Source organism: Syngnathus scovelli, chromosome 10, assembly GCF_024217435.2.
Source record: "Syngnathus scovelli strain Florida chromosome 10, RoL_Ssco_1.2, whole genome shotgun sequence".
In the NCBI taxonomy this organism is placed as follows: Eukaryota; Metazoa; Chordata; class Actinopteri; order Syngnathiformes; family Syngnathidae; genus Syngnathus; species Syngnathus scovelli.
Window position 1 is genome coordinate 6,215,865 of NC_090856.1, and position 24,811 is coordinate 6,240,675.

A 24,811-nucleotide genomic window follows, 5' to 3' on the forward strand; every position below is an offset into this window, starting at 1 on the left:
TGTGCAAAATAGGTGTCTTGATGTGTGTGTTGGGAAAGTTCACTTGCATCTCTGTTTTAAAAAATGTAGTAAAAATCTGTACCAATGGAATTGCTTTCAATTACAAAATGTTTGGTGACCCCTTCCCTTACGAATGTCAAATCCAAATGTTTGTTTAATGTCTTATTAGCCAGAGTTGCTAGGCAGAATAAATGATTTTCAATCAAAACCGCCCAATTGGCCAATCAAAAAAAAAATTGTTAACCACGCCCACCAAACTGGGATAACGGCGCAGAAAACCGGAAGTCAAACTCCTAGCAATTACAGTACAGTAATCTAAAAAATAATGTAATTAAAATAAATATATTAACGTTGTCAGACAAGTTGATGTAATACACGTAAACGTTCTCAAAGGACAACAACTTGTGTTAGCGGATACGGTGCAACAGACGGAAGTAGCAGCGAGAGGTCCCAAACAGTGGCAGCTGACAGCTCGCGCTCTGTGACGCAAATACGTCACTGATGGCGGACAGCGCACTAGCCCATAAACACACAACACTCGCCGAGGGACGGAGCAAAGTCACCGAGAGCCATTCTCGCAAGCCAATTGATCCAACTCCTGCGGGACTGAACGCGAACCTAACCGGGTGAGACCGGTAGCAGTCGTACAGTAGTTTAGTAGCATGTGGGACGGGACGGGACCGGACCGGCGAGCAGAAGTGGAGTGAAGCGGGCCGCCTCGGGCTGACGTGCTCGCCGCATGTTGAGCCAGCAAGTTGACGGACATAAAAGTGGCGTCGAGGCGGAGGAGAAGAAGAAGAGCCGGGCTCGGATTTAATATCACTTCGCGGAATCTTCATTCCTGCAACTATGAAATTCGCCGAGCACCTTTCGTCCCACATCACTCCAGAGTGGAGAAAACAGTACCTTCAATATGAGGTAACGTTGATTTATTTTTTTAAGACGTATATTTTGTTGACATATAAATTTGGGGCTCTCAAAACACGATATTTATAACTATTTTTGTTAAATAGGCAGTTGTCAACAGAAATAAATAATTATCTCCCTATAAGTCATTAAGATAACTCCTTAATGAAAGGGTATTTGACTTATCATTTGGCTTTATTGCTGTTGGTTTACAGCATTCGTTAATTTAATAACTTTAACAGCTGAATTAACCACCAACAACTAATGGTCTTTACTTAAATGATTTATAGGTTTGCACTGTGCACTATGAATAATTAATCTTATTATCTTTTTGTGTTTTCTAAAATATGAACTATTGTTTCAAATATGATTAAAATTTACTTTTATTCCCCTCTTATTTTCCTTTGTTTTAGCCCAATAGTCATTTATACTTTTTCCCCTCCCTGAACACAAAATATTTGTCAAGAATTGTGGATTTTGTTTTTTTAAATCCACACACACGCTTCCCTTTGTTTGTACTGAGCAATATTGAGAGATCCAGATTTATTCAAAGGGTGTTGCAGTGACTATAAAGCTTCTGTCTGGTGCTGCTGACATGTGATGTTTTCACACATGGTCTTTGTTATATGTTATATTTTTATTAAGACATATTTTATCATGTGCACGCTGCTTCTTGCCAGTTGTTTATCTGGAGCTTTGGTGCAAACGTGCAGTGACAGCACCATTCCATTTAACCGTATGAATTATAGACAAAGACCCTGCTCACCTCTGTCCGCCTCAGTGGCCAAGAGGAAAAACCTTTTTGCACTTGTTTTATTTTGGAAACACCACCCTATCATTGAGTTGCATAGATGAATCCGTGTCTTCATGTGGATGTTGTATAGTCACAGTGAGAAAAAGCATGTTTTGGCGACAGGTGTGAAGATGGTTTATATGTGTTGAAAGCACTGGGATAAAAAAAAAAAAAAAACAACAACACCTATATTAGTGCTGCTGTTGTATGTAAAATTTTTATTTGTGATCTGTGTAATATCTTGTAGTCTATACCTGAGCCAAGGGACATGCAGCCATTTTACACCTACGCTCTCCATCTTGTCACTCTCGTGAGATTGATAGCGATGGACAAATTTATATATATTTTTTCTTTTTTTTTTTGGTCATTTTTCCCTTAGTTATTAATCTTGTACATTACACCCCTCATATTACTTATGATGAATGACATTTATAATATAAGCATAAAATCAACGATCCATCCAATTAGATCCATCCAGATATCATGTTCAGTATGACGAGCTGTTGACTTATGTAAAAAAACTGTCTGGCTTTTGCAGTCGTCCATGGATTAGCCTGCACCACCTCAAAACTTATTTAACATTATATGACAATACAATATAAATAAGCAATCCATCAGCTTCCATGCAGGATACAAGCAATGCAACAAGTCTAAACAGTGTGTATGGCTCACTCCAAAATGTGTCATTGTGCTCATGCTCTGCAGTCCGCATGCTTATGCCTATGCAGTGACTCATTATTCCAGCTGAACGAGTCATTTTACCCGTAACTATAGTTCCCACTTTTAAATCAGCAATGCCAGAGTCAGCACTTTGCGTGAAAGCATCTTTCTGCATCGACACGGAGTGATTGAAAGTCAGTTTTAATGTCTTCCTTTAGTGTCAGTTGGATTAATTAACCTGTGACCCAGTTTTCAATCTCCTCCTCACTATTGTGTCTATTCAGACAGTCTGTGGTGAAGATAAGAAGGCTGCAGTAAAGTGAATGTTCCAGGAAATTTCACAGTTTTAAGTTAGCACGGCACTGTGTCTGAGCGCAAAAGCATTGACAAGTCTATTGAGTGATGGCCTAATTAGGTGTGAGCGCTATCCTGAGGGATTTTAGGTAGATGCGAAAATCTTGCTTGGTATGGAGGGTGTGCACACAAAGGCCACTCTGGCGTAACAGAAATGCAGATGTGAAGTCAATAACCTTCAGTTCTTGGCTATAATCCAAAATAATGACTGGAATAACAATATCCATTAATTGGATACCTCATTAGGTACAAAAAAGGACATTCGGTACTTGCAAGTTTTACAAAATAAGTCGTTTGGCCCATTTTTTTTTGGCTTTAAATTGGGAGCAAAAAAATTAAGTTAGAAAACTTCACAACAAGAAGAAGTTTGGTATATCATGAACAAGTCTTCCAAAAAGAGGCCAAGTGCATGCTTCAGGCTGTTTATTGCCGTTTTTCCAGGTTGTGTATTTAAAAATAAGCACATCATTTTGCCTTAGGAAAGTTCGCAAAATTAATCCTAACACACAATGCAAAATAGGTTTATGAATAGCATCAGTGTTGCGGTGTATAATCCTTTGATATTTGAATACAAACGGTGCAGCAACACAAATGGACAGAAAATTTAACAATACTCAGAACCATATGTTCTTTATTCTCTGGGGTAAAAAATACTACTGTAGCCCTCCTGGTGGCTTCCTGGTGAATTTGATCACGGAATAAATTACAGATGTAAGTGAAGGCATCACTATACACGTCTACCAACAACACAACACGCCACGTCATCTTTATAGTTCTTCTACCATCAAACGTTATACGTAAAATATATTCATAAAAACATCTGCTTGATTGTCTGTTGACTCACTTAAAGAATTTGATTAAAATTCTCATCTGACGTGCAGGTTGTATAACTCCATATTGTTTCAAACAGACCTTATATATGTGTGGGCGAGTAAGGCATTTACCTCTGCGGTGTAATTACTTCGTGCCCTTCCATAATGGCAATGATGATGAGGAGGACTAGAGTGGATATGAAGGCTCCCATTTACAATTCAAACTAGCAGAGTGATGATATTTGGATTTAAAACAGGTGCTTGTGTGATTCCAGTTTGTGTTCTTTAGCTGCTTCTCCCACCCCGGATGTAATTGCAGTAAAAACGTACATCACTCTTCATGCAAGTGTGATTTATCAGCGTGTTGGAACAATCTGAACATGATGTGGACAACAGGCATTGGCAAGGCAACCACTGAGAACCTCCCCCCTCTTTCCAAGCAGCCTCCCTCTTTCCATCCTCACCTAGTCCTCCCCCACTGGGAGGACATCTGGTCCCAGACCTGCCCTTTCTCCCCCCTCCTTCTCCTCCATCTCCTCCTCTTTCCCTGACTTCTCGGGAATCACTAGACTGAGTATTTCCGAGCTGCCGAACGGTCTCATTTCCTCAAGCAGGACCTCGAACATCCAAGTGGTTTTATTGTTTGCCACTAAAATTTGTTGGCCACTTAACATATCACAGAGGATTAAAAGGAGTCTATGAGATTCCATCCACCGGAGGAGAGCATAGTGTTTGGCACTTGCTCAAGTATCTAGTATCCACTACCATCAAGTACGCATTAGAGTACATTTAGAGGTACCGCCCCATCACGCTTGGATTAATTATTGCGTAAAGGTTTCAATACCGATTACTGGCAAGCCTGCAGGTTTATCCCAATTTCCCAAAGGGCTCCAGCCATTGAAATTTTCCATCACTACCATCACCATGGCAATGCCTCCTTAATGAACACCTCCACCAACCCTGAATGGATTTGAGTATCTATTTTCCTCCAATTAGTATCGGGAATGGGTCAAGCTCCATTGATGAATTGCTAGTGTGGTTCACAGCAGAATTTTTGGGCCGACCATCCAATTTGCCATTAACACACAAAATTCGACTTCTATGCGAGAATCACGGCGCGCTGTGGATTTTGAGTGCTGCGATTACATCTGACGAGACAGGTTTTCAATCTTTTTGATTTGTTCTACATTTGCCTGCGCCAGGAACGTGAAAGTTGAAGAGCTTGACATTATTGATAAGAATCATGATGCAGTTGTAGTCCTCCAATTTTCACTGATCTGTTGACAGGAGTCACCATCAATTATATCCATTTTCATTCATCCATTATCTTTGACGTTCAGCCTCTCCCTTTAATGTTTAGTGTGTGCCAAATCTGTGGTATGAATAAGCTTTTTACTTAATATAATTCTGGCGTCAAGAGGAAATCAATGTTTGCAGACAGTTGAAGATCTGTTTTTCTTTTTTTTCTCCTCCATCATTAGGCATTCAAGGATATGCTGTATGCAGCCCAGGACCAGGCCCCATCTACAGAAGGTAAGAAGATTTCCTGTTGTAAACAAACATGTGCCCAGTGCCCCATTATGGGACAGTTTTGAGGATCCCCCAAATAACCTGCTCGCTAAAAATAGTGCCAATCGACACTCAAGCAACCTGAAGCTTCGCAGATCATCACTGTGTCTTTATTTGAATTGAAAAGTAAATTCCACTGTTAACCCTACACGAAAAAGTGGCTCAAAATGACGACCAGAAAACCTAAAGGCCAAGTCCTGGTAAGTCGGCATGTCACAATAAAGTGCAAAAACTGACACTGCTTGTGAGCGATGAAATGGATGTAATTAATATTTGCCACTAGACTGCCAGAATGTAAAGCATTTGTTTTAATTTTAGGTCTCTCCGTCTGTACCCTGTCTCTCGTCCAAAGGTCAGCTGGGATAGTCTCCAGCGCACATTTCTATATTTTCATTCTGCGAACTATGATAGATGACTTCCAATCTCAAGTTGCCGCTCCAATTATGGGTCGATAAATTTATCACTTTAAATCTGTCACGAGATGAATAATTGACAGTCAATCACTTTTATTATGATCATGTTTTAAGCTTCCTTTCAAGTCAGAATGTTTGCACAAGAATACACACGCTGGAGTATCAACAGTGTTATTTATTGTCGAAGATATTTTTATGATGTATCTGTTGTTATTCTTACCGTAAATAGAGAAGTCGTGTAATCTAATCAGCAGTGGCGTCCACCACTGTTGTTATTGACTTGTACCGAGCAAATTCTTCTCTGACTAACATATTGCTCCTGAAGACAAACTTAATTAAATATTGCAGAAACATTTTCTTTTTTCATACACCAGATAGAATTTGTCAAACATGATTTAAGTTCAGTGAGGGCATATTGGCCTGTAGCAAGCAGTAATAGGATGAAATAGACAAATAGAATATATGTAGGTTTTGTTATATAGTAGACTTAATCAATTTTTGGGACACTGGGTCAAAATGTTTACACTGCAAAAAAAAATATGTTATCCTCTTGAAGCACATTAATAACTCAGAGAATGTGCAGTAATTAATAAGTCGTTAAGCTTGTCGCAAACTGACACAGACAAGCACATGTCATTTACGGCATCTCTAATCTGCTGTTTGATCCTCTCGCCCCTCATGAAGATCATTTTGGCCTTGTTCCTTTATTGCTTTTTTGTGTGGTTGAAATTAATACAACCCTGTCCCACATGTTGTGTGGCAGGCAAGTCAGATGAAGACACCAACAGCTGCTTGGATCGCCGGTTCCTCCTTTTGGAAACCGTTAGCATGAGTTATGCCTCGGTCTAATTCAATTAGCCCCGCTGACTATTTCCAAGCCGAGACCAATAGCGTTGCATAATTAAAACCAGTCTTTAACTGGAACCTGCCTCTTCTTGTATTTATGAAGCGTTTTCTAATCTTTTAAGTCACCCTCTGACTCATTGCTCTCGTTATTCATTGTGGAGTCGCTCTCCCATGTCGTGACATATGATGATGATGATTGCACACATACACGTTGTCTATGAAAGGGATGAATGAAAAGCCCTTGATTCGATGAGATTGAATGAACCAGGCCAAGCTAAAACCAGATTGTAGCGAGTGTGGTAAGTTAAAAATAAGAGTCGTAAACCTTGCTGTCTTTTGACTGCCCTCCTGTGGCTCTTCTGTCTGCAATATTCCTGCAGGGCTTTTCATGGTTTAAGCAGCCCAAATCAATAATGCTATAAAAGAGTGGAGCCAGGGGTTAAAAATAGAATGCTCATATTGCAATGTGGCTGTGACTATTATTTGGCTTTATTATTTAGAGTAAAAGATGTTTACTGTAAATTTATGTTGCTTTATATGACTCTATCATCTCTATCTGAAGTTTTTGTTGAGCAGGATGGGTGACTGATAATTTGAAAAATAATGAATTTTAAAGTCGAATTATCCAGCCCGAATCAATATTTGAATTTCTGCTACTCTATTGTTGCTCGCCTGCCATTTTGTCTCCCGCTGTTGATCAAAACGACGAGAACCTAGTTTAAGGCTGATTGGTATTCTGCAGGCGTATATGATGGAATTTCTGTTGTTAGCATCGCAGCGACACTCTGAAGCTTATCGTGCCTCCCGTGGAAAATAAAATCCATTTTCCTGCATTTGGCGCATCTGATCAGGGTAGAGTGTTTTTGTCTTTTTGATGAGCGACTGTGTGTCATGAAGACAGTTGGTGGACAGTTGGAGGTATGTAGTGAGATAGCCGGACATAAAGGCTGCCAATCAAATAGACAGATTGGAGTGCTTAGCAAGACAGTTTCAGAGCAGCCAGGATCAGGCTGCATTATTGATGCCATTCTTACTTCCCAATGCTAATTGTTGCCTTTGGTATATTTCCTCAACATCCTGGTATCATTACATAATAAGATGAATGGAATAATGGACTGTAATTAGCCTCAAGACTTTTCTCTTGCAAAAACTTTTCTTTTGAAGGATGGCTTCAGCTGTACCAGAGCGGGTTTTAGGTGCCATGGTAGATAGATCCAACAAGGACGAGGGGCTTGTTTGATGCAGCTGTCTCTTTGATGAGGCTTCTACGGGTATTAAGAGAGGAGGCGAGCACGAGAGGGTCAGGGTCAATGCAAGCCCGGGATTGCTCTCCCAAGGTCAGGAACGAATCGAATGGAGGTAATGAACGATGAAAGGGTGTGAGGTAATTGGTCAAAAAGCTGCCCGGCACTCAACTTATCCCTGTCGGATGTGACAGTTATGGACAAAATGGAGCAAGAAACGAAACAGAGAGAAATCCTAAATGAATATCGTAGCTTGTCAATGACCATTCAACCAAGAAAGAATAGTGGAGAGAGATGCTCCGGGCGTCAGACAGACAGACAGACAGAGTGAGTGGGAGGTCCCTGGGCTCATCTCCAATGCATGTTGCCCTGCATTAGCACTACAGCCATCCTGCTTGAGAAGCAAAGAGAACCTTCACAGTCTTATATCTATCCTTCCAGCAATCCATTATTCATCAGTGAATTAGATCTCGCCCGAATGAAGTGGAGGAGAAGATTGGGCGAAGGGCGGGGGCGTAGTTGGAGAGCCATGGTTGGCTTCGATCCTTAAGGACAGAGACTTTGCTCTGGAATGAAGGCATTTGTCAGGAATGGGGGAAAGATTTGCACTGGAGTAAAAATATTCAGTGAAGGGCAGGTGTGCTATCACGCAGTGATGGTGTCGATGAGTTTGGAGATTATATAGGAAAGGGGGTTAAAGAGAGGTCTACCTCAGAAGGTCAAGATCATACCTCGTCTTTTTATGTAGGCCCCTGAAAGGTTATTAAGATTGAAGGCAAGTGTATGATTATTGGAGCCTTGTGTATTTACATCTCAGCCTTGGTTATGACCTACTTAACCTTCTTGCCACCTTTATGAACATTTCATCTTATGGCAGACTGCTGATCTCTTCAAAGATGAACTTTAATGCTCTAGACAAATCAAAGCCCCACGTCGTGGCTCCAATGAAGAAAAACAATCCTGGAAAGGTTGAATAAATAGAATATAAATCCTCCAAACTGGCTGTTTGCCAGTTACACAACAACAGGAGACAATCTGAATGATCTGGTGGAGTTGGAACTCTCGGAGGTCTGTTTGTTCAGCATTGCAAATTTCTCCAAGTATGAGATCAACCTCTTTAATGAAGCAATTTTTTTTTTTCAATATAATTGAGATGAAAGATTGTTGGCTGCCCGCCAGTAGTTGAACCAGATTCTGTTGCGTCTGACCCATCAATCAGAGACCGCCCAGAATTAGCATAGCCCACTTGAAGGCTCGTTTCCCATATGTGTGTCAGTTGAATTTAGCTTCGCTTTAAGTGTTTAGAAAGGTCATAAACGATTATTTGGTCCACAATCACCAAGGGCATACTCACACTGCATTCGGTTCCTCCTTTTAGGTTTTCCATCAGTTCATCATACACGACGAGCCAATTGTCCATGACTCAAGGTGTCAAGTGGGCTCAAGCATGGCACAGATTGCCTGCAGCCACATTTGTACTTGGCAGTTCAGTTCACACCATGCAATGGTTAGGAGCAGTCAAGTCAGGGGCTTCAGAGATGCAAAAAAAAATGAGTGGACACAGATTGTGCTTTTCTCTGGATCCTTTAACGATTCTATTTTTAAAATTGTACTGCTGGTTTTGTTTTCAGTAGTTCATATCAGCAGGCTCCACGTGTACTAGATACCGTTTACACATGCACGCTGCCCTTTCAGAATCCAGTGCAAATTTATATTTTCTCACAAATGCAACAGTTTCTATAAATTTTTGTTACAAATATAGTAGCAGTTTCTATGTTCACCCCAAATGAGCAATTAAACAATGTGAGAATGCAAGAGAATAATAATAATAATAATAATGAAAAACGTGCCACCTTTTTTTTTTTTTTTTTATCTTTTCATACTGTGGTTGCACACACACACACACACACACAGACACGCTGTGTGCTACTAAAGGCGTGGGTGTGATTGTGAACTATAGGCGATGACAGCGGTACCATATGCTAAGATATTTGCTGTTTTTGCCTCTGCAATTAGAGTCAACCATTAAAAGAGAAAAGATATTTAAATAGTCACCATACTATTCTGCCACTCTCTGATTTTAGCTCTTGAAATGAGTTTGACCAATCATTTCTTTTATATCTTTGAATCAGAGCATCTCTTTGTCATTGATGGTGTCCTTCACTGCGGCATTCCTGGTAGGCTGCCAGAACCTTCTTCGCATTGGCTGGCAGTCAGGAAAATGGTGTGAAAATGTACCGGTCATAAGGAACAGATGACTGTACATATCTTTTTTTCACCTGGCACCAAATTAATTGGATGTATTTTACTAGACGTGGATTATTATATGCTCTGGTTAGTGGTAGTAGATATCTAATGATGACAGACACGGGGGAAAAGAAGCGAGGTGAGATTGGTGGTAATTGGAGGGCAGGAGACAAAAGCCTCAAGGGGGTCTCTTCCCCCCCAACCTTTCAATACATCGTAGGAGAAGTGAAAATAGAAAGAGAAAAAAAAAAAATCTTAAGAAGCTCCGGCTGTCGGCTCCCATTTTGCCCGAGTGCATATTTAACCAATTTCCAAAGATAGCAATAAATTCCCGAAATTAATTGAAGCTTCTCAAGAGCCAAGAAAAATACGAAGCATCCCTATTTTCCTTTGTCACTGTCTTCTTATCCAAGGACGAGATTAGTGAGACAAATCAATAATTTATTGCTGCCTCTCTGTTTCTATATTAAATGTTGAATTATTAAGTGTATAAGATTGACAATATGGAGGATCCCCCCCCCCCCCCCCCCCCTCCCGAAGCTACAGCTGAAAGAAGCATTTGATTAATTTTGCGTGGAAATCGGAGCACCTCTCACAACCTCTCCTGGAATCGCACTCATATTTCCCGACATGACTTTGGCAAGTATATCCTTCCGGTAAATTCCTCTCTCATCCAGCTGCTCTGTTCCGCCTCAGAGAATATACATATTTCATCTACCACTCAACATGTATTTATAATACTGCGATGTGGCAATGACTTCAATGAGACTCGCTCTAAGGGTCAAATCTGGTCCTAAAGTGTCTTTTGAGTGGAACAACAGTTGTCTCAGTTTTGCATATTGTCCTGGGGGCAAACTGCACAGCTTCCCCTTGACAAGTGCTATCCGATAATTAGACCTCATAATCACCCTATTAGTATGCAGCTCAATTGAGCGGAGAACTGCGTATTGTTCCCCCGGCAAAGAACTGCAGCCTTTTGTAAGAAGATTATTGTTAAAATCTTGTTGGGGATTTTTTTGTGTAGCGCATGTTAGTGCAGGAAGCTTTCCATTAGGAGCTCACTGTTGGTTTCTTTTATTATATCTTTCACATAAAAGCAGAGCTGAACTTTATCCATCACAGTTACCATGGCACCAAAGAAAGGAAATGGAGTCATGTGAGCCTTGTTTGGTTCTTTTGGTATTCGAGAGGCGAATGCGATGCTTGTAGGTCTTGGAGCAGTCGAGGCTGGTTTACTCAGGGGAATTTGAATAGCCCGGACATACAATAGCTTAGTATTACAATAAAATTTGTGAACTCGTAAGACTAAATTCAAATTTCTTATTGACATTGCTGATTTGGTATTCATTTTAAAAATATATTACTAGCCATGTAGAAAATCTCTATATTCGATAATGATGTTTTAATCGTTAAATTAGAATCGTATAATAAAATTTATAGAAAAAAAAATATTCTGTTCTACTATTAAATCTCATTCGATTGTGCAGGTGAGTGTAAATCTGTATAAATAGAAAGTGATCATCATGACTGATTGCTTTTTCAAATACGCATTGAATGAGTACATTGATCGGTGCGCTGTATATGATTTCTGCCTCCAACCTGCCTGAAGTGTCTGCTAGCATTTTCAATCACTTGGAGATATTGAGTGTTGGTCGTTGCTGTTCAATTTTGTCAGAGTTCACCAGAGGATACTGGACATATTAGACTACTCCGTGTTCATAAGACGCATCCCATATATTTTCTTTTATAACCATCCCCAAAAGTAATATATCTAAACAAACAGGTCACTAGCCAATTCAGTTACAGTTTTTCAGAAGGGTGAAATATTAGAAATCTCTCACAATGATACAATTGAGTTCGATACCACTGAAAAGAGGTTAGGTCGAAATGCATGTTTTTATCCACAGACTTTATTAGATCCCAGCGTATGTCAAAAACTGTACAAAAAAAAAAAAAATATATTGTGCACATAATCGGAATAGGCATCGGTCAATAAATCGGACCATAAATGATCGGTATTGGAATCTGCGTTTTGAAATTTATGGAACAGTTCAGTATTGAATGGTTTGTGAGTCCCATCCACTGTGCTGCAAACTTAAGGAGGCTCAGTTAGTTTGGTTAATTCGTTCTCACACACACACAAGCGTACACAAATCTGCATGATTTGTCGGTGTGTTTGTACCAAGCCTGGGTCCAAACGATGAATGGGAGCTGGCAGCGAGGCTGCTGCCTGTGGGTTGATCGACTGTGTTTGTGTCTTCTCGCTGCATGCTCCCCTTGAAGCTCTGTCTGTTGTCTACCTCACACCGCTGAGACACACACTCACACACACACTGCATGTCCTTTAGCAGGATGGCGTCAAAACAGCAGGACGCACAATAACGAGGCTGCTTGTCAAATTATGCTTTCAGACACTTGTTGACACGTTTAGCGCAATTTATTCAACTCAGAATAATTCCAATGAATTCACAATACTTGGAACTGAATGAAGAAATCACACAATGTAATTGTAATTGTTTGAAAAGTTCCAGAATATGGGAGCTTTGTTAAAAATACTTCTTCCTGCTCATGTAAATCACAGTAATAACATTATTCTAAAGCAGCACATGGTCAATATGCTCCTAATAGGATTGGGTCAGGAAATTGCTCCTGATCTAATAATGTCACGTATTGGATTGCCTCGTGCATTGCCTGAACAATAAAGGTAAGATGGACACGGTATGATGATGCTGCGTATTTAGTTCATCCTGTTATACAATGCAAATGAAAACTTGGACTTGCTTAGTTATTATATATTTAAATACTTATAAACATACTTAAAAATATACAGTAATAATAATGACATTAAATGTAAAGAATGAAATTGTTTGTGCACTGAGTTCAATGCCGATTAATGTAATTCTAATTGCAGTAAAATACACACATGCTGTACATAATACACAAAAAAAATTACAATTAAGTGTCCCAGTACGTTGCAATATTTTTTTTTTTTACAGAGGATAAAGAATATATGCCTATTGAGTATTTTTAGATTGTCTGTCTACATGTGTTGTGCACCGTTAGTGTTTTTATATTAATTCCCTAAACGTTAATGCTAGTTTTCATTCTGTCATTTTGAATTGTATGTTAGCATTAAGATAGCGGACTTTTAAATTATGTGGGTTGATTAAAAACAGTGTGTAATTGTCAATTATTTGTTAGGGTTTCTTTTTTTTTATTACAAAGCTTTAAAACACTGAAAAAAATGTCCTCTTATTAAATCCTCTTTAATCCCAAATTATCTTTCCTCACACAAAGCACATGTCCAATTTGTCCCCAGCATGTTGTAAAATGCAATGTTAGCGTGACCTTTCAGAGCTGTTGTGTTGCGAAAATGCATTCAGCAGTGTTCTAAAGAGCTGCAAGACACCATTCTAAAAATACTCAATAGGCAAATTCTTCTCCTCTCTTGAGGAAAACGTCTCGTTTCGTGTCTGCTAATCCGTGATCTTCTAAAGAAATGCCACATTTTCCAGACATCCGTTTCTTCTCAGATTTCAATTTTGTCCTGAAAATGAAGTTGTTTAGTGCGACTCTTATCGAGAGCCTGCAGCTGCTGCTGTGGCGGCCTTGAGGGGCGTCTTCACTTTCACACTCACTAAATAAGTTCACACACCTTGATTCTCCTCCACCGAGCCAAACGCATGCAACACAACAGCTAAATCATGGCTGAATAGAAGCAGCGATGTCATATGGTGAAGGAATTAGCAGAATTTTTGAATGCTAATTAGGAGCCTGAACTAACGTTACCTCTTTGGCCTTCTATGCTAATGGCCCGGCCACCATTTGAGTTAATGGATGTTCTGAATTTCTTCCACCGTGTCTTGTGTAGTTACACGAACATCACGCGGGCATTCATTCCTCTTAGATTAATGGCTCCAGTTTGGACTATTGACACAGCACTTATCTCGCTTTTATGAGTCTACAGGCTTCTATCTGTAAACCTTTGAGGCACACGTGTGTAATCGGTCACACACACAACCTCAGTAAAACAACGAGTAGTTTTGTATGTGATCATAGTGAGGCAAATTGAGAACGAATACGTGAGAAATCCCAAGAGGATTTGCTTCCTGCGTACCTGCAGGATCAAACGCTTTGGGGGAGCGGAACATCGCGAGCCGCCAGACATAGTTAGGCTAACAGATTGGTATTCGGTATGAGATACTTTGCATGACCAGCCATCAACTTGTGTTATGATTCCGTTCTGACTGCTGACTCCCACTGGAGCAACGTGGAAATGTTACTTTGCGTATTGTTTTTATTTTCATGCCATTTCACACTTCACTGCTATGAGGTTATTTTGATTATTTTTCCACAGGGAGAGGTCATATAAATGGCATCTGCCTCAGTCTTCGAGGCAACTGTTGAAGGGGGACATAGAATTCATAAAATTAAGTTTAATGGTTCAGAAATAAGCTCTCAGTATCTCATAACATCGACGGAATTGGAGTCGGGAAAGTAAACTAAGGAGGTGTGCAGATGCGCATTCAGATGGTCACTGTGATAAAAACATCTTATCGTGTCTGGCTAAGGTAGGAGACGATTGCTTGTGATTGGTTGATGAGGGATGGCAATAGATGCTGATGCTTACCGGTTGCCGTGGATACAGCTATCGCTCAGTGGCCTTGGCAAAGTGACGGACGGCGTAAGTGCTCTGCTTGTTCAAAGTGTTTCCTTTTTTTTTTTTCTCAGTGAATGCATTTGCATTGTAAGATGTCCCTTCGGTCTTTACAGGGAATTCACAAGCAAGTTATCGTGATTTTTTTGTGAAACTCTGGAATGTGGTGCACATGATGTCATTTTTTATGGCTTTGTCACCTCGCCGTACAGGCCTCAACTCAAGTAATAATAGACGCGGAACTTTTGTTTGGCTTGACGCTTCCTTCTTCCATGACTCATGGTCGGGCTGCACTTCAGACTTCCTGCCAAGCACACCGCCTGCTAGGGTTTTTTTTGGGGTAAGTTTAGGACTTCACATTATGGTGGGACACTTTTCCCAGCATTGTCTGTTGCCGAGATGATAGAAGAAACAACATCGATGTGAAATGAGGACAGAAAACGGGGAAAAGGCAGATTTATAATGTCCTGTGGAAGCACAAATTGATTAAGTTGTTAAAATTGATGCTCTCAGTGGGCAGTTGAGTAGCCAGAAGAGCGTAAACAAACGAAGTCGACCTCAACCGGACCCTGGTTAAATTACGACATCCTTTTTTTTATTTTTTATTTTCTCTGAGTCATGTGACTCCACCTGTCCTTCACTCCACACCAAACTAATCAGAATGATTTCCCATCAACCGTTTCACGACGACTCCTCCGCTTCCACCTATTCTTCCCGCCATAATTGTCTCTCAAGGCCGGTGACACGCACCTGCTGAACCCTCGCTCGGTTACCTTGACAACTAGCTTTTTTTCTCTCACGAGGCGTGGCACCGCTCAGACTCCCAGTAATGGCGTGATAAGTGCTGCAATTATGTAAATCATGTCAAAGCAAAGTGGTTTTATTTTTTTCTGCAGACTAAACACTCTGGTTCCACTTTTCATATTCTATAGAGAATACATTGTCCTCAATTGTTACAAAGTATTAACTTTCAGATAAAGTATTAACTTTCAGATAAAGTGCTTCTGGACTATCAGTTTTTTTTTTCCACAACATGTATGTTATTTTCATTTTGCTCCCTAACCTTGTTTTTTTTTTTCCACAAGATTGTTTTGTCCTATGTCTGAGCAGTGTGCATTTACGGATGCATAAAATCGACCTGAATATTGCATCAACTTCCATCTAAATTATGGAGTTTGAACAAACAGGCGCAAGGAAGAGCTGTGTGTGTGTGTGTGTGTGTGTGTGTCGACGTCTCAAAAATTTACAAAATGCAACATAATAATGATGTAGGGAATAGGTGGATTTTTTCGGTGTAATTAATTGAGAAATAACTGAAGGATCCTTCTGTGACAGGACACAATAGAATTCTACAGGACCTACCCTTCAAATGGTGTATAGACCTTCTTTTTTTTTTTCTGGCTTCAGTGCACCTTCAGCAGGCCTTCAGGCCACAATCTTTTCAGCTGTAATCACTTTTCCCTAAGCCTGATTGCCAACTCAGGAATTTTGCACCGTCACTGCCCTCTGTTTGCTCAGCTAGATGACATTAGGAGCAAGTTGGCCCCACAATGTTCACAGGCAGAAAGCATGAAGAAACATGCTTTCTGGCGGCGTTGCCCTCAAAGTTTTGTCCGAAAGCAACTTGCACACCAACAGTTTTATACGCTCTGTCAAGGTGGCACACTTAAGTTGAGGTTTACTCATACAAGGGTGCCCCAGCAATGACCCCGTGTGAGTCGGCAATGTCTTTGCCATGTGAAACATTAACAGAGCAGAGCCCTCAGGGTACTGTTAGCGCCGCCATTGGCCAGACTAACACAGTTTGTCACAACATTCAACAGCAGATAAAGATGACTACCAGGTTATTTTGAAGTCATAAAATTTTTATTTGTGTAAAAAAAAAAAAAAAAACACTCAAGTGAAAGCTGTGTAAAAAAAAAATCATCATCAAAATTCAAATAATAGTTATTAAAATATAAAATTAAGTCAATTGAATTTTTTTAAGTCATAACATTAGGTCTTATAATACACAGCAGTAACCCAAAACAAGGAAGTGTCTTACAAGACCCCCCCCAAAATAACAACAGCCGTATATTTAACGACAAGCAAACTTGCCTTGGTGTACAATTTTGGAGATGGTGATCACAACAATGAGTCAGAAGATTTGACGTGTTGATATGGCCAGCACAAACATACCCTTCTCTGTCAGCCTTGGTGGAGGTTGTAATTCTTGTTTTAAAGGGCAAAACACTAAGTTCCCAGCGGTCAGGGCAGTCTGTTTGCCCGACTCCAATTACACCTTAGAATTTTGATCATTTTAGTCTACATACCGTGTAAGGTTTGTTGGTTCTTGCTAAGTTTTCTAACAGTGGATGATTCATAAATTCTCTTTATGGTGCATTCCGTTACAATACCATGCATACTGGTGTACAACTCCCCCTGGAGGCTGATACCTGTTGACAAGCAGAGCCCGCCCTCATCCATCACAATAAAGTCATTTATACGGAGCTCAGCAGTGTGACAATTTAGGGTCCTTAAAGGACATTTCCAGCCTAGCGTAATGAATAACACATCAGCTTTGCGGAGGATATACAAGCCGCCAGAAGGGCCCTCTTTGTCATATCCATCATCTGCTGCTCAGTCCCAAAGTGCCCCTCCCAAGCCCTAGTAGGGGACAGGTGACAGAGAGTGGACAGTTTTGGGGGGGGGTCCCATGTCCGCCAAGTGTGACCATGTGTGGATTGGTCTCTGGGACATTAGCGGGGATTACAACAAGGTTTCACCCGTTAATGACGGATGAGATGCGATACGGGATGAGGTGGGGAAGGGGGCGTGTTAGGTGACAGGTTGTACTGGTCTGTGGTGCTTTGAGGGGTGTGACTCCCATGGGGCACTTCTCCATCAGTCCACCATGCTTTTATTATGGACCTGATTAAATTCACCCACTCGCTTGTAATGTAGCTATTAGATGTGATGTATTACACATACAGGGCTGGATGGAGGGACACACTCACGCACTTTCCCGTAGGTGTTCCTGAATGCATATGGGCACCATCACATGGAATAAGGCAAAGCCTCATTAGCATAATTGAGCTGTCACACTCAGTGCTGTTTATCTGTTTTTTCTATAAATGCAACGTCCTATGATGGTGGTGGTATTAGGAGGTGGATTTAGTTTACTAAGTCCCCACTGAAAGCTCATGTGCTGTTCTTTCATTTTACAATTATGGTAAAAGAAAATACTCTTTTGCATTGCAACATTATTGTTGAGTGCGGCTACCTCATCAAAATAGTTCAGTCGGTCGCCATAGTGATTTTGAAGGGATGTTTGATATTCAGGGACTGTCAAACACACACAGGCCCAACCAGAAAGCTGAATATTGATTTGTAAGCACACAAAAAAGCGCCATTGCCATGCAATACGTTGAGCAGGCTTAATCAACGGCTATTGATTACTCCGCACTGACCGCTTTTTTTCCGGCCGGTCTGCAGTTTTTGTGCTCAGCATGTCTGCTATCACAAGTGTCACGTTTCACGCTGTTGTTTTGTCACCGCCGCGATTTGATTGAATCTCACAGCCTTTATCAGTGAGCCCGCATCTGATGCCGTAATCAGCACAAACACATTCAATCATGTTTTGATCAAAGTGTCGTGTCCAGACAGACGCGGGCGGGGACACCTGCTCATTGCCATGCGAGCGCACAGCCACTCAGCGATGTGGCAGCGATCGGCTGCCGCAGTGGACGGGCCAACTCCCGTAGTTGGTTGCTAATGGCTACGGGATCCAAGCGAGCGAGGAGGGGGGTGGTGGGTGTCGATAATGACAATGTCACTCCCAGCCAACCAGCCCGCTAAAAAGAGAAAAGGACACTCACACGTACACAATCGTTTTTGCCGAAAATGGTGCGCTACAATTTTCTTCCTACCAGGGGGTTGTCTGTTGTGTCCGTCAAAAAGCAGCAAGGTGCATTTGTGATTTTCTCCTTGCTTGAAGAGCCAATTTTCTTCAACACATTCATTTCCCTTAAATATTCATTTCATTCCGAAGGTTAGCAAGGACAGACTTTTCTGACACTATTTGTGCATTTGTCTTCTGCTTTTATCACATTCATAAATTTCATTCTAGTAGAGGGGCCAGTGTACCCTTTTCATTAAGTCTACTCCAGTGTTCAATGAGCCCCCCCCCCTTTTTTTTTTTTTTTTTTTTTTAAAACCAGACAGTTAATATCCTTTTTCCATTCATCAAAAGCCGTAGCCACTATCTTTGTTTGAAAATGACTCTTAGCATATCAAAAGCGTTCAGAGTGATGATCGGAGCAAATAGAGATGATGCAAGCCTGTGCAAAATCAACAGCACGGCCTCGTCTCGTCTCTTGTGTACTTGTTCACACATTTTTTTAATGGACGCCACAAGGCGTTGCACATTCGATAGAAGTTGCAGCTACAGTACAGGAGAGAAATATTGGTAAATTCTTGAAACGTTGCTGTAGCAATGCAAGTGAACCGGAGTCAGGTGACCTTGACAACTTCATCTGTGGCCTATCGGCATCGACGGGCTCCTGTTATTTTCCGTGTGACTGCAGTGGGTCGAGCGCAGCGACCTGATCGCTTCCACTTGGTCGCTCGTGGTTCATTTTACCAACCTCGTTGAAGCGGAAGCACCCGGAGAGTTGAGAGAGGGAGTGAAAAGAGGAGGCAGCGAAGTGGATCATGTGTGACAAAAAGCAGATAGATGCTAAAGACACCAAAAGATGATATAGTAAAATTGTATTTGATTGAATATTTTATTTGTATTTCTGTAGAATTTGCAAAAAAAATCTGTGGGCTGTGACTTCACACCCTGACCTGCACCTTGCTCTCTCGACCCGGAGACTCTCCTCCCTCCTCATATCCCAGCTCAGCTCTATTTCTTCCTGTACATTTCCTCTAATTGAGTAATTTGATTTCCTTTCCTATAAGCGTCATTTTTCCAGCTCGGTGAACCGACGCATAATTAGCTGAGAACAACCTGCTATGTGGCCTCCTGAGATCTGTTCCGCCATATTGTGGCAGCAGACTCACTCGCATATATATTGCGCAAATACCTCAAGTGGACTCAACATTAGGTACAGCCGCGCAATCAAAGACAAACTCATCATAGAGAATCTAAATTATTTTTGTTAAACGGAATAAGATTGTGAAGCGGGCCGGTGATCCCGACTCCATCGCCTTAACCGTTCGACCACAACAACAGTTCGATAAGTGTATGCTCTCCTTTTTACCGTTTGATATTTGGGACCTGCTGAGCTTGCAGTCTGCTATAAAAAAAAAAAAAAAAGTACACAATAAGAAGAACCGGGGGACGCGGCCTGCCTGCGGTCTTACCCGTCTGCTGTGAGTGTGCATTCCTAATGTTCCCCTGGCCTGCACCACAGACGTGATTGGGAGATTTAATTGTGGCTGCAGGGCCGAACGGGAGTTCCTGGTTTAAAAAAAAAAAAAAAAAAAAAAAAAAGATGAGATGAAAGAATAAGGCTGTGGCGGATTCTGTGTTGTGTTTGTTTCTTCCTCCATGCCGGCAATGGAGGAAGCAAAGTTAAATATATTTTCATGTATTATGCACTTAGTAGGTTAATATTAGACTAAAGATAAATGTGTCCTGCTCTTTGTTATAGCACTGTTTATCTTTTGCTTGTGCATGTGCAGGGAGGCTAGAGATTAGCCGTGGCAATGATAATGGAATGGGCTCCTTGGCGACAGGACGGAATTCCTATCAGGGAATAGTGAGATGTCATAAAATGCAGTAAATGGGGGTGAGACATACAATTTGTACATGTGTGCAATTGTGCATGCCTTGCGCGGCCGTTTATTTTTGCAGGACTGAGATTCCCCACCCATCATAAAATGACAAAAGGTATCTGAAATATTAAACACCAAATATTTTCATTTATGTGGGGTGGAAAGAAAAATTTGCAAAAAATGCCGCTAATGGCAAATAAATAATGGCAAGTGGAAGAAATCTATTATATAATTTAAATGGTATTTTTTTTCATTTTCCACAACGTTCAAAATGCGCCAAAGATATTGAAGTAAATCATATTACTAATGTGAGGTTAGTATCTCCATTAAGGATTTATTTGCTAGAGTCATGTGACAGAATTCCTGTATGGAAATATAAGAACCTGGGGATAAAGTGTTGTTTTTTTTCGTGGGTAGTGTGGGGGGCAGTTTGGTTCAGGGGAAGCTAGCTCATCATTTATTTATACAATCTACACAAGACGGGGTGAGCGAGCGAGGGGGCTGGAAGGGGAGGCCGATGCCGTCTACTACTGGATCGCTTTGGGAATACTGTAGGTCAAGTCAAGAGGTTGTTTTTTTTCTGGCTACCAGCACAATTCTTTGTGTGTGCATCTGCCTGCATGCTGCAATTCAACTTTATATAAATAATACAAATGGACATAATTTAGGTACTGTCTTATGTTTTGGTATTGAAAAATAAAGATGCATCACTATTATTATTATGATTAAAAACAAAAGCAAAAACCTAAAATAAAATTAGTTTTTTATAATGCATTCCTAAATGTAATTTATATTAATATATAATGTACTTTATTTGTGTGTTTTGGTAAACATCATTACCATAACATGCGGCTGCAGCAATTGTAAATTCTGCTTATATAATTGTTGATTTATGAATCATCAAGTAGTCGGAGGGGGGGGGGGGGGGGGGTCATAGAAAAAGAATCCTTCTGTTATTAATCTGGGGATTGTTGATCCAAATTTAGGGCTATGTCACACAAACATACATGAACGCATTGCGGCCGTCATACAGAGTGTATGTGTGTGTGCTTAAGACGTACGTCACAATAAAGCCTTTGAGGGACACAACCATTATCGTTCCCCTCTGAGGCGCTCTATCATCGTTGTGTGACACACACACACCAGGGAAACAAATGCCACGGAATTCAGGAGTGCATAGAGCATTTCAACGATGGCTAGTGGCGAGGACAGAGAAGTCCTCTTGAATGTTGTAGTCAGTCAAACAAAATATATTATAGATGAGTAAACTGAGTTTCACTTTTATAATCAAACTACAGATATAAATGAACTATATTCCAATGTAATGAGATGCACCTTTATATCACTGACCATTAGATTATTTGGTAATATGTTGGTTCTTATTACATTTTATTGTATTTGTTTCAGAATAAATTCAGTATCATCCAAATTGTCTGCCTCCATCCGGTGTAGGATGTTGAAATAAATCTCTCATCTAGCCCGAGGAGCTTTAATAAGGAGCCATGGTGCGCAGCCGAAATAGAAGCTGTGACATTTACACGAAACACTCGGTCGATTCAATTAAAGCGCATTATAATCATTGCACGAATTTTGAAAATTTAGCTGATTGGCTTTCATTGGATTTACCGGAGACGATGTAATGAAGCGATGCTCATGCGTGCTCAGGCAGCAACTGAGGCGATGATAGCAAGACCGTAACCGAGGACCGGCGTGCGGGATTCAAAGACGACGGGCGTCTTTTGTTCTTTCAAGTCACGTGCGTTTGAGACTGAAGTCAAATGTACACGTGCACACACACATAACACACACACCTGGCAAACACTGTGTGTCCTGGGTCAGCAGGGGAACAGAGGGATGAAGCTTTCATCCTCCATTTCTTCACTCACGCTTGAATAGCTTTTATGTAGCATGGTGGTAGGAAATCTATAAATTCCCCCCAAAATATTAACAAATACAAATATATATGTAGCTAACTGTAACATTCTGCCATTAAATGTCAGGTCATGTGTTCTTATTATTCTGCAGGTCTGCAGGAGCAAAGGCCACATGGCCTTTCCTTAAAAATCAATTCAGCAGTTTTGAAGGTTGTACTAAAGCGGTCTTTCCCAACCTTTATTGAGTTAAGGCACCCCGATGACATTCAAAAACTTCGCGGCGCACCACCAAACAAAAAAATAGGAGTCATAAAACATGTTAATGTTGATTTAATGCTCTCGTGAAATCTGTGCCTGTTTAATGAACGTAAAGATGATGTCATCGCAGGAAGTAATGTACCTTCTGCAATCCAGTAGAACATATACAATATTTGTAATTAATAAATGGGCAGTTTGTGACAATCTGTAAATTTCACTCCCCTACTTAAATTTATTTTAAGGTTACTGATGACCAAGATAAGCAATATAGAAAATAAATCATCTTATCATCTCATTGCAAGGCATCCCTGCTTATCAGTTTAAACACAACAATTATTTTTTCTCCTGTACTACTTTTTTTTTCTTTTTTTAATTCATCTGAATTTGAGTGCTTAATGGCCGTTCCTCCTAAGTGCCAATTAGCAGAAGAAACCTTCATTCAAAACTTTGGAATGGCAACGCAGATGAAGCCTAATGCAAAATAGCATGTTGGCCCATTAGTCATTCCATTGTGGCATATTGACTCCGCCAGCTACTCAGTAATTCATCAGGCCCATCAGCTGGGCAAAAAGGTCAGCGAGTGGAATTGTTGATGCTGGCGCTGATATGACCGAGTGCCGCGTGCATGCTTTCAAATTAATAATGTGCAATTTTAACACTATCAGAGATCATTCTAATTTCGCTTTGTCTATCGTCGTGGCTCAGGTTCGCAGTTAGCTGCTAACTGTTAGCCAGTATCTGGTCTCTATGGTCACGGTTCATCTCTGTGAAAACCGCTGCTCCTTCCTTCTACTTTGTATTTTACATTTGTTCTCATCCCACTAATGATTGCCACTTTCTCTCTCCAAGAATACAGCTCATAACAGGGTAAAGATTAATTTGTATTACAACTGCTGCATGAACTTCCTTTTCCCTTTCCTATTAGATTTGACCTTCTGTAATGGAGTGTTTGTTCTTGCAGCGTGTAGCTTATTATACAGGATTGAAGGCGGAATCTAATTGTTTTTTTTTTCTTTTCTTCTAAAACTGTGTCCGGACGTTGTTTGGTTTTAGATGTTTTCATCAGGTTTTCCGTGAGTTGTATGGGTGCATGCAGGGGTATTGACGGTCTATTGCCCAGGGCATGTCTTTCTTATTACTCGGTAAAATAGAAAGCCACTTTTTCTAGCAGTCGTTCTATTATAGCCGATGTTTATGAGGCAAGTGTTTATGAGGTGACATTATCATCAGATCGAATGCTGCTGCCATTTTATCCTGTGGAAAGCTTCTCCTGGAGAGTACATTTCAACCCAGCCTTCATTTTACATGCCTCTTGAAAGAAAATTGATTAGTTGGTCAAAATGAATTAGAGAAGACATTTATAAAAAAAACAATTGCCTTTAAAAATAATTCTTGTGTAAAAGGGAACAGAGCTAATTAACTTTTTCTTTTTACCTTCCAGTCACAGATGAGGACACCGTGAAGAGGTACTACGCTAAATTTGAAGAGAGGTTTTTCCAGACCTGCGAGAAGGAGCTGTTGAAAATCAACACTTTTTATTCAGGTAATTTACACAGTGACCTCATGAACCTGTAAATTTGACTTTACTATTCAAAACGATAGAATGTGAGTCTACATTAAAATACTTCATCAAGCTTGCTGAATCCATTTGGAAAGCACCACATGTTTACCCAGGTCCTGAATATTCTGATGAGCTCGTCCAGACTAGTGAGTATTTCAGGGAGCACGCTGTCATGTGAGACGTCGACCGTAATATATTCTGGTAGCTGGACTTTTGTAAATGAACCTGAGCTGGGGAGGAGGACACACGGTGTTCCCTCTAGAGACTTTTGTAGACTCTACAGGTCATCAAGAGGATAAGGTTGATTTACTCAACTGAAGTTCCCACATCAGGAGATTATTCACAGATGAATGAATAGATATGCAAGGTCACCCTAGAAAATATTTTTTTTTTCAAAAGGCATATTTGCTTTGACGGCCGGCAGTTTGCTTTCTTATTTGGCCGGAGTTTTGATTGAATGCTGTGACGGTTTCCTCTCAGCACAGAAGGGATCAATTGAAAAGTCAGATGAGCTACTTTATCTGATGCCAGTTAGGTGGCTGTGAGTCTCAGCAGTGGAGCCATGGAGATAAATTGTGCGCTGACTTCACATAACGTTCTCGCCTCTGTGAAAGGGGTCTTGGCCTCTTTTAAGCTTTTGCGCTTTACTGCACTCAAATCCCCGCCTGTAACATGCACAACTGGCTGAAAATACTGCAAAGAAAATCCTGTCTATTTTGAGACTTTTTTTTTTTCTTCTTGATAAATTTCCATTGTGGAAAGAGAACTCATCTCCTCCTGTTTGTTTAGGTTCTTTTAACCCGTCCCTGCATGGTCAGCTGTTGTGAATTCTACTTTCCCACAGCACATCACAGCAT

General features: G+C 40.6%; 1 protein-coding gene across 1 annotated transcript in view; it reads left to right on the plus strand.

Moving 5' to 3' along the window:
• The first annotated feature begins 418 nt into the window (after positions 1–418).
• Positions 419–24,811, plus strand: part of xpr1a (xenotropic and polytropic retrovirus receptor 1a) — a 35,313-nt gene continuing 10,920 nt past the window's right edge. Inside the window, exons 1-3 of the mRNA XM_049717603.2 lie at positions 419–918; positions 5,007–5,058; positions 23,835–23,936. Of these exons, the coding sequence (XP_049573560.1) occupies positions 850–918; positions 5,007–5,058; positions 23,835–23,936 (223 nt within the window). The 5' untranslated portion in view covers positions 419–849. The remainder of the gene's footprint in view (positions 919–5,006; positions 5,059–23,834; positions 23,937–24,811) is intronic.